Source organism: Vanacampus margaritifer, chromosome 17 (genome assembly GCF_051991255.1).
Source record: "Vanacampus margaritifer isolate UIUO_Vmar chromosome 17, RoL_Vmar_1.0, whole genome shotgun sequence".
NCBI lineage: Eukaryota > Metazoa > Chordata > Actinopteri > Syngnathiformes > Syngnathidae > Vanacampus > Vanacampus margaritifer.
In genome coordinates this window covers 10398609-10411250 of record NC_135448.1, presented here as the reverse complement: position 1 = coordinate 10411250, position 12642 = coordinate 10398609, and the positions used below count along the sequence as shown (strand labels likewise).

The 12642-nt window shown below is 40.1% G+C and overlaps 1 protein-coding gene across 1 annotated transcript in view; it reads right to left on the bottom strand.

Moving 5' to 3' along the window:
* The window catches only part of cdk6 (cyclin dependent kinase 6), a 30699-nt gene that overhangs the window by 5988 nt on the left and 12069 nt on the right, over positions 1 to 12642 (bottom strand). The window contains exon 5 of the mRNA XM_077549031.1: positions 3424 to 3533. Coding sequence (XP_077405157.1) covers positions 3424 to 3533 — 110 coding nt within the window. The remainder of the gene's footprint in view (positions 1 to 3423; positions 3534 to 12642) is intronic.

The following is a 12642-nucleotide window of genomic DNA, read 5'->3' as shown; positions in this document are numbered from 1 at the left end:
CCTTAAATGACATGCGATTAATGACCGCCCCTTACTTGGAAAGCCTGCACTGGAGGAATTCCAGTCGCAATGCAGCAGACACATCCACGTTTAATTTTAGCAGTAATAAATGTAATAATAATGCATATATTTGTGGAGACCGGGGGTCAAGTTGTATTTTGCAATTAAAAAAATGTGCAGAATTTCACAAGTTACTTCATGTTAAAGATTAGATAGCTCTTAATATGAAAAGAAAAATGCACCAATGTCTTACAAATGCAATTATGCCATCTAGTGGCAGAAAAACGACCTCAACACAAATCAATATCACACTTGTTTTTTACCTTACAGTACATTTTTTAAACTAAATTTTATGAATTATGAAATTACTGTATCAACGACTAAAAGATGCAGCCATATTAGTTTAACGATTGTTCCACTCTTATGTTAACAAAAGTAAGAAAACTTAGAAAAATATATTGTATTGTACATTTACAATAGATATCAAATTTGTGATTAATCGTGAATTAACTATTGAAGTCATGTGATTCATTATAAGAAAAAATTGTAATCGCCTGACACCCCTAATTTTTCTCTCTCCATCCCAAACCTCACATTAAAGCAATGAGTACAGTAATGGAGAAAGATCCTGCTTGAAGCATCAAATTAAAAATAACCGACAAGTTCAAATTAAGTACAATTAAAGGTTCTATATCTAAGTTGTGAGATATTACTTTCTTCCTATCTTTTATTTAATCTGGTAAAAAAAAAAAAGTTAAGTCAAGTAATCTTTATTTATATAGAAGTGTCATTTCTCCTAAAGGGGAAGTCAACCACCAAAATGTATGTTGCATAATATGTCGTATGTGCCCCCACTCGTCTAAACAGAGTATTGTGATTGATATGGTGTTTGTGTTGTATAATTAAGCAGCAAACTCCACCCATTTGTATCCATCGGAAGGGGCGGCCATTTTGCCACTTGCTGTCGACTGAAAATGACATCACAGTTGCTCAGGGCTCAGATAACGACCAAACACGGCTCGGCTTGTGAACGTCTCGTCACCAAACTCAGAAAACAGTGGTGCCATGATTGGTTGTTACCTTAGCAAAACTGTATCATTTTCTGTCACCAGCAAGTGGCAAAATGGCCGCCCCCTGAGATGCATAAAAATGGGTGGATTTTGCTGCTTGATTCATATCCCACAAGAGCGACATCAATCAGTATGCCAGAATGAAACAACAAGAAAATTTCATTTTGAGTCAATGTCAATCGGGATGCAATCTGATTAATACAAACAATTCAGATAAATAAAACATCCAGTGAGGATCTTTCTTCATGACTGAATTTTCAGTGGCTAATATATTTTATGTGCGGCAGGAAGGCTGCAAACAATAGTTTTCTCTTCCATTGTTCCGCCTTACCCTTTTTACAGCGTCTCCCAGGTGCCCTTTAATCTCAAACAGGTGGCCTTTTTAAAAAGCCACCTTTATTACCTTGAGAGCAAGGGAGTGTGCATGTGGGTGTGTGCGCGTGTCCATTACCGTGTTCTCGGCCGAGCTTTCGGTCCTTAAGGCACAGTTGGACAGTATAAAAAGTGACGTGTCATTACTTAGTAGGCCACTACACTTGTTGGACCTCAGACAATTTGTCAAAAGAATTCTGGACATCAAACAAAGGAACATAAGATATTAGTGGACTAATAATGAATCGGAAAGTCTAATAGATGTGACGACAGCTGCCGTTTGAATTAAGCCGGAACATAATAGACCAAGAGGAGCGACTCAATCTCTGTCAAAAGCAGAGGGAACAGGACTGTGTTGTTTCATTCAGATTTCTCTTTCCTGTGCATACTTGTTCACTCAGTCACATTTTGCCTTTCCACTGCATCTCCCTGCACACATTGCGGGTCTGTGTGTGTGTGTGTGTGTGGTGGCTGTGTGAGGACGGTTGGGGAAGGAAGTATAAATTGCCACAATACTTATCTGCACTAAAACAGACCATCACGGTCTGTTGGTTAACAGAAACATTTTTTACAATCTTTAATATTCCAGATGCTAAAATGAAAAGGGCGATCCTGAAAAACGTGTATGCATGTGAAGAAGAAAAACGTTTGAATATTGTTTTAGGGAAAAATGATGCTATCAGTTTGGGACGGCTTTTCGTTGGGAAGTCAGTTAGACCACAAACTGACAAACACCTACTGTATATCAAGAAGCGGCGTCTACGACCCGTGCGCTGCAACCACAGCCAGTTGCCAGTCATTACTGGAATAGTTTGATAAGCTAACCGTAATGACATGACTATCGCATCTCAAAACGCAGCAAACAGATGTCACTTCGTGAAGCGCGCACGAGTTGAGGAAACAACCAATTAGCGGATGAGAACTATATTTGACTATAAAACAATTTTGAACGTCAACACTCAACATGGCTGCAATTATACAACTATAGGATGACTTGAATGCAGACCTTTGCCTACAAACAATAGCTGGAAGGCATCTATTGGGGGGGGGGGTATCATATTCGATGTGCTGCTGTTTTGGTTAGCAACTGGGCTGTTTATGTGGATGACAGCTTTCTATCTAGCAACTAACAGGGGTACGAGGTCTATTAGCGGGAAAACCCCTATTTGAGGAAATACTATAACTGTCTGACAGCAATTTAAAACAGTACTTCCTCCATTTGAGGATTTGCACCTGGTACAGTGTATTAATTAACTTAAAGGGGAAGTCAACCCCCCCCCCCCCCACACACACACATTTTTTTGACAATATATTCTATGCAGCATCACTATATTATATTTTAGTTAAAATTGCGTCAGTGGAATATGAGTGAAGCAGTCAAATCTAACAGTTTTTATCAATATCGGAAGGCGGCCATTTTGCCACTTGCCGTCGAGTGAAAATGACATCACAGTTGCTCAGGTCTCGGGTAACAACCAATCACAGCTATTAATTAACTTAAAGGGGAAGTCAACCTCCCCACATTTTTTTGACAATATATTCTATGCAGCCCCACCAGTCTAAATGCGGTATTTTAGTTAAAATTGCGTTAGTGGAATATGAGTGAAGCAGTTAAATCCAACAGGTTTTATCAATATCAGAAGGCGGCCATTTTGCCACTTGCTGTCGAGTGAAAATGACATCACAGTTGCCCAGGTCTCATGGTAACAACCAATCACAGATCAGCTTCAGAAAACAGGTGATCTGTGATTGGTTGTTAAGCAACTGTGATGTCATCTTCAGACGACAGCGTGGCAAAATGGCCGCCCCTTGAGATGGATAAAAACAGCTGGATTTTGCTGCATAACTCAAATTTCACCAATGTAATATTAATCAGAGTGCATGTAACATATAATTGTCAAGAAATGTTTACGGTTGACTTCCCCTGTAAAGGGTGTGTGCAGAATGAACTTCCGTTAACACGCGTCACATTCAGTCTCACCTTCTTCTGAACATCTCAGCAAAGATGCAGCCGACGCTCCACAGGTCCACTGGGGTAGCGTAGCTGGACTGCAGCAGCACCTCTGGGGCCCGGTACCACAGTGTCACCACCTACAGCATTCATAGAGAACATTTGTCCGATTAGAAAAAGGGGAAAGCAAGCTCTTTTTTTTTTTATGTCACACAATCCAACATTCCATTAAAAATAATATTCCATATTTACTTATCCAGGTTCCTTTGTGCTTCTCTAGTGGAAGTGATGAGTGTGTACAGCCAAAGCTTGCACAAAAAGCAGCGACATTGTTATCAGCGGCAGAAAGGAAAGCCTCCAGATACAACTCAGTGACCCCTAGTTATAATGGAATGGTTCCAGGTGCTTTCCTAAAAGCCAGGATTTATCATCAACCTGTTGCTCTTGTTCCACCTCCTCAGGCACAGCGGCGCACTGATCAAAATCAAAATGTGAGGACCGATAAACAAAAGCGAGTGCAGTGAGTCACCCACATGTATAACGGTTGTATTCGAATTGGGTTTTATGACTGATGTTTTGAGAATGGCCCTCGTTGCTGATCATTTTCAAGGTAAATTAAATCATCTTAAAAACAAGTGTTAAGTATTGGATGAGGTCTTTTCATAATATCTTATAAGTGACCTCACTAGTCTAAACATGACATTCTGATGAATATTACATTTGTGGAATATGAGTTATAAAGCAAGATCCAGCCATTTTTGTCCATCTCGGGGGGCGGCCATTTTGCCACTTTCTGTCGATTGAAGATGACATCAACTGTGACCAATCACAGTTCACTCAGTTTTCTGAAGCTGAGCTATGATTGGTTGTTACCTGAGACCTGAGCAACATTGATGTCATCTTCATTTGACAGCAAGTGACAAAATGGCCGCCCCCTGAGATGGATAAAAACGTCTGGATTTTGCGGCCTAACTCATATTCCACAAATGTAATATTAATCAGAATGTCATGTTTAAACTAGTGAGGTCACATTTAACATTATTGTCATTTTGGGGGAAGGAGGGGGAGGGGTTGACTACCCCTTTAATGGATTAGGCTGATAAGGCCAGTCAAACATACCAGTCCCATTTCTACTTTTAAACTAATACTATTAATAGACTTGAGGGTTGCATTTTGCAGATGTGAGATACTCTCATCTCCTGTTTCCTGTTTAAGTGGAAATGAGGGAGGAAGCTGGGGCAAGTTGGCACTGCAGCTTTGAAACGCTTGTATACATGCAGTGATGACTCAAAATCGGAAGACTTCAGCATATTTTGTCAGACTTCAGCTCAGTGTACCTCTACAGAACACTTCCTTTGACTTTTTGGGGAAGATTTGACCGCAATGTGTACAGGCAGTGGTTTAATGCAGTGTATATGCTGGTAACTTTAGGCATGATGACTGATGAGCCAATTGGAGGCAGAGTAGGGCGGGGTCATGCTAAGGAAAATAATCATTCAAATACTGCCCTTAACTGTAACAGCGGCCACAGTGAACTTTACTTTGGAATCGATCATTTATAAATATAAGATGGCAAAATGTTTACTTCAGAACATATTACTTCAACGCCAGTTATTTAGCAAGTAGAGCTGTCAAAATTAATTGATTAATTGACAAGTAATCGATTGTCTAATTAATCGACAACGATTTTAATAATCGAGTAATTGTTTGGAGCCCTCTTTTAATCTAAAATTGTCCAAATCCTCTGATTTTCAGAATATTAACAGTCAGTAACTGTTCAGTGATTTCTGTAGTCCTTCATGAAAGTGTGTGTCTGTGTTTAATCAAAATAAGACATTTGCAAACACCTATTTTTACTTTTACTTATTTTTTTAAAATCACTATACGAAGTACAAAATAAACAACAATCACTGATTAATGAACAGCAATTGGGGGAAATGCTTTCGTAATACATTTGAATGCAAATGTAAAACGAATCTGATTAGTCGATTACCTCATTTACTGCTATAAATTCATTTAAAAAAAAGATTATTAAAAAAAATTGGGGCGTCAGGCGATTTTCATCGTAATTAATCTCATGACTTAACTAGTTAACTCACGATTAGTCACAAATTTTATATCTGTTCTAAATGTACAATAAAAAAATTCTAGGTTTTCATACTCTTGTACAAAAGGGTTCCTGTTAAACTAATCGAAATAGTTAAAGGAATTTTTTACGTTTATAGCCGTCAATGGCAGTGAACGAGTTAATCAATTGAATAATTGATAGATTAATCTATACAAAAAATACTTGATAGTGACAGTACTATTAGCATAACTTTAGTTTTGAAATATAAAGAAAGACAAAGTATTGTGTATAAATAAATATACAGCGGTACCTCGGCTCACGAACGCTTCAGCTCACGAACTTTTCGCCTCACGAACATTAAATTCGCGAGCATATAGTCTCAGCTGACGAACTAGTTTTCGGCGGACGAACCAAATCACGCGACACGAGAAATCACGAGAAGCTGACGCACGCTCACGGCGTCACAGTTCGTCACCCCCTTCCTTTGAGTGCGGACGTGGTTTGTGTTTGGTAGACATTTTGGAGTGTACTTTTGCTATCATGGGACCGAAAAAGACCCCACCACAGGCTAGTGTTAAGCCTAAGAAGACATTAAAGAAAATTACGGTCGAGCAGAAGAAGGAGATCATCGAAAAACACGAACGAGGTGTGCGTTTGTGTGACTTAGCGTCCCGGGTATTATCGCTGAGAAAGCACGGCAACTTCACTCGGATATCATCAAGAGGCAACCTGGAAGTTCATAATGAGGTCCTCAACACAGAGGATTTGATTCGCCTTCAAGAGGACAAGCAGAAGGAAGCCATTCAGGAGTTGCCATGTGAGGACGAGGAGGAGGAGATGGCTGCAGCGTCAAGTGAGAGCATCAAGACCATGTTAACTAAGTGGAGTGATGTGCAGGCTTTTATCGAACAGTACCATTCAGAAAAGACTGTGGCTGTGAGAATCATCAACATGATGAACGATAATGTGATGCCTCAGTTTCGTAAGACCTTACAACTCAGAAAGCAACAGGTGTCAATTAAGAGGTTTTTAGTCAGCAACAAGGATAAAGAGTCTCCTAAGAAGCAAAGAAGAGAAGCCACACCGGAGGACTCTCCTTCCAAACAGTAACTCCCTCCTCCTCCCACTCCATTCCATCAAGTTGCAAGTTTTGCAAATAAAAACACTTTATTATACAGTACAGTGTATTTCTTTAATTACAATACAATAGCACATTTATTATACATAAAATAAGGTATATTTTGTGTAGTTTTAAGGCTTTTTTAGTAGAAAATTGTGTTTTATAGGAACCTGGGAACGGATTATTCTAATTACAATGGTTTCCAATGGGAAATACTTGTTTGGAAGACAAACTTTTCGGCTCACATACTCTCTGTGGGAACCAATTAAGTTCGTGAGCCAAGGTACCACTGTAGTATAAAAAATCATGAAACATAGTTAATTATGACACTATGCAAATGGTCCATTTAGTCTAACTATTGTTGCCATTTGCAAACTTGAAATGTATGTGGGTTTTCGTCCGCTCACTGCATTAAGTATGCAGCCCTGCAGATTTAAAAGTAACATGAGGACGTGTGTGCACGTAGAGCCTTCTAAGAAGAACCACAGACCTGGAGCTTGCAGTATATCCGCTGCAGTGCAATTCAGGTTTTCGAAAACCTAAAATGCTAGCCACAAGCGCCGACATCACTCGTGGCCCCACACACACACACACACCGGAAGAAAAGATGGGGTGGCTGACATTGACAAGTTGTTAGATGCCATTTTTTGTCGCAGTCACTCTCTGGTGGTCTCTCATTATGCTTCTGAACTGCATGATAAACCCAGCAGAATAGCTTCTATTGTGAGCGCTCCCTAAATGCGACCCCATACCATCACGTTCTCCTTTTTCAACCCCTGCATGCGCTCATGATCAAATCCCACTTTCGTCAAGTGAAGTTTTACTGTACATGAAGCCGCGCACATTTGAGTGAAAGAGGAAATGTAATGTGTGACAGTGTTGAAGACGTAACCCGAACCCTTTTCACACACCATTTGTCACTTTCAAAAAAAAGGCACATCATTCTTCAATTATGAGTCGTTTTTTTCCCCTCTGACACAGATTTTATGGCAAGTAATTTCTGGGGGGGGGGGGGGGGTTCTGCCTTTTTTTCCCCCCCATTATTGTTTGAGTCACTTTGTAATTTGGTCTACATCAGTATTCCTGCAAATGCTGCATGAATAAATGGTTGTACAGACGCTCCCCTACTCACGAGCATTCGAGTTACGAACAACGGTACATACGAACATGTCGGCGCGCATGCCAAAAAATGTCCGGAAAGAGATGCTGTAAGTTAGATTTTTTATTGCGCACCTTTTTCCGATTACTGTAGTGCTTCTTTCCGCCGCTAATACCGACGCTTGGCGCTGTGAGAGCTCACCCAGCATTGGAGGCTCAGCAACGTGTCGAGGAGGAGGAAGAAGAAGAAACGCCTGTCGCTCATAGATAAAGCCATCGCACTCTTCGAGCAGCAAGACCCAAATATTGAACGTTGCACAAAGGTTGCAAATCAATTGAATGATGCCATACAGTGCTACCGCATCATTTATGATGAAAAAAGAAGAAAACTGTGCAATCGTCGTTAGTTCGCTTCTTTCGGCCAGTTTCTAGTAAATCCTCCAAGGAAGATACTCATCAACCCTCATCTTCTTCTCCGCGACCCTCAACCTCCTCCTACATTGAAGTTACGGAGGAGGAAGTAACTTTTGAAGCCCATTCCAGCGACGACGAAGAACCTCTCATGATATAAAATCCTCCTCTTCCTCCTCCTCCTCCTCCTCCATCAAATCCTTAAGCATCGAGTACATCTTCCAAAAGTAAGTTAAACTTCATTTTATTTATCTTATTACATGCATGTACATACTGTGTGTGTCTCTCGCTCTCTCTCTCTAACATACGTAGTACAGTACAGTACGTATTCTCTTTAAACATAAATTATAATACAAAATATAGCACTGAAGCAATTTACGAACAAATTCACCTTACGAACGATCGCTCGGAACGTAACTCGTTCGTAAGTTGGGGAGCGTCTGTACATTTAAGACAGGAAGAAGGAAGTTACCGAGTTTTGTTTCTAAGCTCGGCTGGTCTATGTTAGTCTTTCTATTGGCTGCTTTCTTCCCTTCTTCCATGGTAACACAAACACCGGGGGGGGGGGGGTCTGGGTCAGACAAAGCCGAGGGAGAAAAACCTAAAAAGTTAGTCAGTATGTGTGCGGTGTACGAGGCTGACTCCAGATTAAAGGACAACATTCTGAGAATTCCTTTCAGCTGAGAGCATCCTCCCCCTCACCAACACTGTCCTCCACTCTCACTGCTGAGCTCTCTGGCCCGGTGGACCTCCTGGGTCAGACCTCCGCGGCCGCACGACTCGCGGAGAACTGGACCCGTGCCATCGGCGTCCTGTGTCGGAGGACAATAAGGCTGCGTGCATGCCAGTGTGTGTGTGGGCGTTTGTTAGTCAATGTGGGAGTGGTTGCACGTGACTCGAGTGAGCACCTGCCGTCGCCCGGATTAATATGCTTCGGTGCCAAATGTGTTCGTGAGAGTGTGTGTGTGGCTCCAAATGAATGCCAGTTATCTAAAACATGTGTCTGATGCCTAATTGCAGTTTATTATCTATCATCCCCGTGGGTAATTTAACATTAAACATACTCAAGATAGTTGATAGCAGAGATCAGTTGAATGTGTGTGGCACTGACAAAGCCATTGATTTATCTTGCACACACAGTAAATAGAGCGACACTAATAAATAAGGAATATGGTAAAGAGATTGAAATTGAAAAAAAAAAAGTGCAGTTTGGTGCCGTGTGCGTTTCTCAGCTTGCACACATTATCAGTCTTAGGTCAGAATGTGATTACATTCCTGAGAGCAATTCAGCACAAATTAAAGTCTGCCAAAGTGAATCTCAGAGGAAAGGGGATAAAAGGTTCAGGGTGTGTAGGCAAGCCACATATGGGAAGAGCAAAGGATATAGAAATAATTATAATACTGGAGCTGCTATAAAAGGGCCTGTTGGGGTACTGTCACGTAGGACAAGAACCCTCTAAAATCTAAAAAAAAAAATTGTCAGGCGTTATGTTTCAAGAGTATTCTTTAAAATAGGATCTCTGTAAAAGGCCCAAAATGGTGCGCAAATTCTCCAAATAAATTCAAAATGGTGGACTTCTGTTGGGTTTAGCATTTGGCTACATAAGTCTATTCCACCCAATTAAAAAAAAAATGTAGGTGAAACATACAACCGCGAATGCTTCATTAAAAAAATTATAATTTTAACCTAATTCTGGTTACTTAATTCTGTCTGTTAGCGAGAGCCACTACATCGTGATAACTTACATTGATGTTTCTGCATTTGTCAATTTATTATTATATTATATTATTAGTATGGGATTTTTTTTAATGGGCTTTAGGTGAACTGATGAATACACACACACTCGCACGCATGCACGCACACACACACGCACATACACATACTCACCCACATACAAAAAAAAATAAATAAAAAAAAATATATATATATATGTGTGTATATGTATATATATGTATATATATTTAAAAAAATAATAATAAAAAAAAACATTTATTAAATTTTTTTAATTTATTTGTTTATTTAAAAAAAGGAGAGCAATGATGATGTCAGATCGAATGAACAATACTGAGCTCTCCTGGGGAATTTTTTTTTTTATAGAGGGCGCTATTGAGCCACTTATTGAAAACTGCACAAGAAATTTGTAAAATATTGACGTTCGATAACTTTTCATCTTGAACATCTGAAGAGGAAAAGTTTGAAGAGGATCGGATAAATCATGTTGGAAGAGTTTGTTAAAATATCGCCTCTATAAAAGTGCACAAAAAAAATGGTGATAAATTCCACTGTAAACAAAAATGAGGGACTTCCTGTTAGGTTTAGCATAAGGCTCCAAAATACTTTTTTGTATGATAAGAGCTGTTATATATGCCATTAAATGTTTGTGGCTTAAGGTGAAACGTACAACCGGGAAATTTTAAAATGCAAAATGTCATGTCCCAACCCTCAAAAAGCTGATTCTTTGGGCAGAATATTAAATAAGAATTCCCAAAAAAATAACAGGGACCTCACAGATGATAAAAAAAACTACAAGGTTCTCACCCTGAGAGTCCAAACAGGCCCCATTCAGTCTTGTAACGACAATATTTCATGACTCACTCACTACTTTCCCCTCTTGTTCCGCAATTTATAGTCACAACAATCGCACCGCACCTGGCCAAGAAAGGACATAAAAGAGAGATTAAAAAAAGGAGATATTGATATATGGCCGGAGTGAAAAAGTGCTAGAGCAGCAGACAAACTGTATACAGTAAAAGCGACTGTTGCCAAAGTATGCACAGCATACAGGAATGCAGCATGGGGCCCTCAGCAAGTGAAACAAAGACAGCACAGTCAGTGGCTCTCTCTCCCCTGTGCTACCACATCCGCACATCATTAGCTGGAAAATTCCAGATATATGCCGTCATTTTTTCTCCCCCCCCCCCCCCCCTCTCTCTCTCTCCTCCTCTTCCTGCTACGGACACAGCTTCCATATCCCGTTGCACTTTTGTGTGTGTGCGCATGCACGACTCCCCGCTGTTTAGAATCCCCACCTGGAGCGACGCCAAAAGACTGGTGACAATTAATGTCGTTTTCGGCCGGGCCGGAGTGTGATCCTGTGTGTGTACATGCGCACGTGCAAACGAAAAAGAAGCGCAGTGCGCGCGAGGGTGAAATGTAAATAAATATAAAAGAGTGAAAGCTAGGTCATTACCTGCGTTTGAACCTAATTAGCATATATGTGTGTGAATGTACCAAACGAAACGTGCTAGCTAAAGTCGTGGGACAGCTCCTTCGCTCTTGGCCGCAGTCAAAGCATAGAAGGCTTTTCCTTTTTTTTCCCCATGTGGAGCTGTTTGAGGAGATATCTAAACAATCCCAGTGTGTGCTACACGTGCTCTCCTGCGTTGACCCCCCCCCCCCCCTTCCCCTGGTTGCCTGCCTGGTCTTCATTGTTTCCGTTTACAAATAGCAGAAATGCATTCAAGCAAAAAAAAGGATCAATTCATAGAATTCGACACTGACCAGTTTCTTATTAAAAACCACAAGCAGATATTCATGTCCTAAGTCTTTCTTGATGTGCTACCGGATATAGAAAATGGCGCATATGGTCGAGATTTTAGGTCATAACTGACGATTGTGTTCATGAAAACACATTTAGAAGAACCATTCTTGTGTTTTCAGTGCAGGAAACATGGCTTTAATTTGTTTATGTCGCCTGGGATGTGCTTCTAATTTTGCAATTGTAGAGGGACAGCTTAATTGTTAAAAGGCCTTTAATAAGGGGAAAAAATGATTCCTTCACTTTCACAAGATGCGATAAAGATGTTCGATACCACTTTTTATTTGTCTCATACCAGTACGAGTATTCAATTGTTGAGTAGTCATCGATACCAAATACCGATATCACTAGGACACAAAATTCCCATAAAAACAATGACAGATAATTTGAAACAAAGACATACAGTATACATCCCAATATAGCATTTTCCTTAAAAAATACATGAAATCAATGTCAATTTTCAATTCTTCTAGTTTTTATTTCCTGATCGTAAATCGGCCACAAGGCGATACCTGATATCGGTACTCTATTGTTCATATCCCAACAAAAGATAAACTTGACAAAAGCATGTTTGCTGCAAATATTACTCGTTAAATTTAGCAACCCCCCCCCAAGATATTTTGGACTCAAAGCCTGCTAACAAGCGATAAGTCTGGTGGTATCTTCCTTGAATCCGATTTGAGAAGCAATGACATCCACATGACATGCATGACAGTGGAAGCTAATTGTTTTATAGTTTGTCAAATATGTGAATGGTGAAGTTGAACGTAACACCAAAATGAGGTCGCAATGCTTTCACCTTCAAAACCAAATCAAAAATTGCATTTGAAAAACAGTTGGGTCAAAAATAACCCAACAAGGGGTCAAAAATGGACTGATCGTCTACTTGAGTCAATTTGACCCAACTTTGGGTCAAGAAATGCGTCTTTTAGTGTAAAACAATGCATAAATATTGGTCCGATCCTTTACTTGGGTCAAAAGTTTGGGTCATTTTGTATAAAAGAACCCAGAAA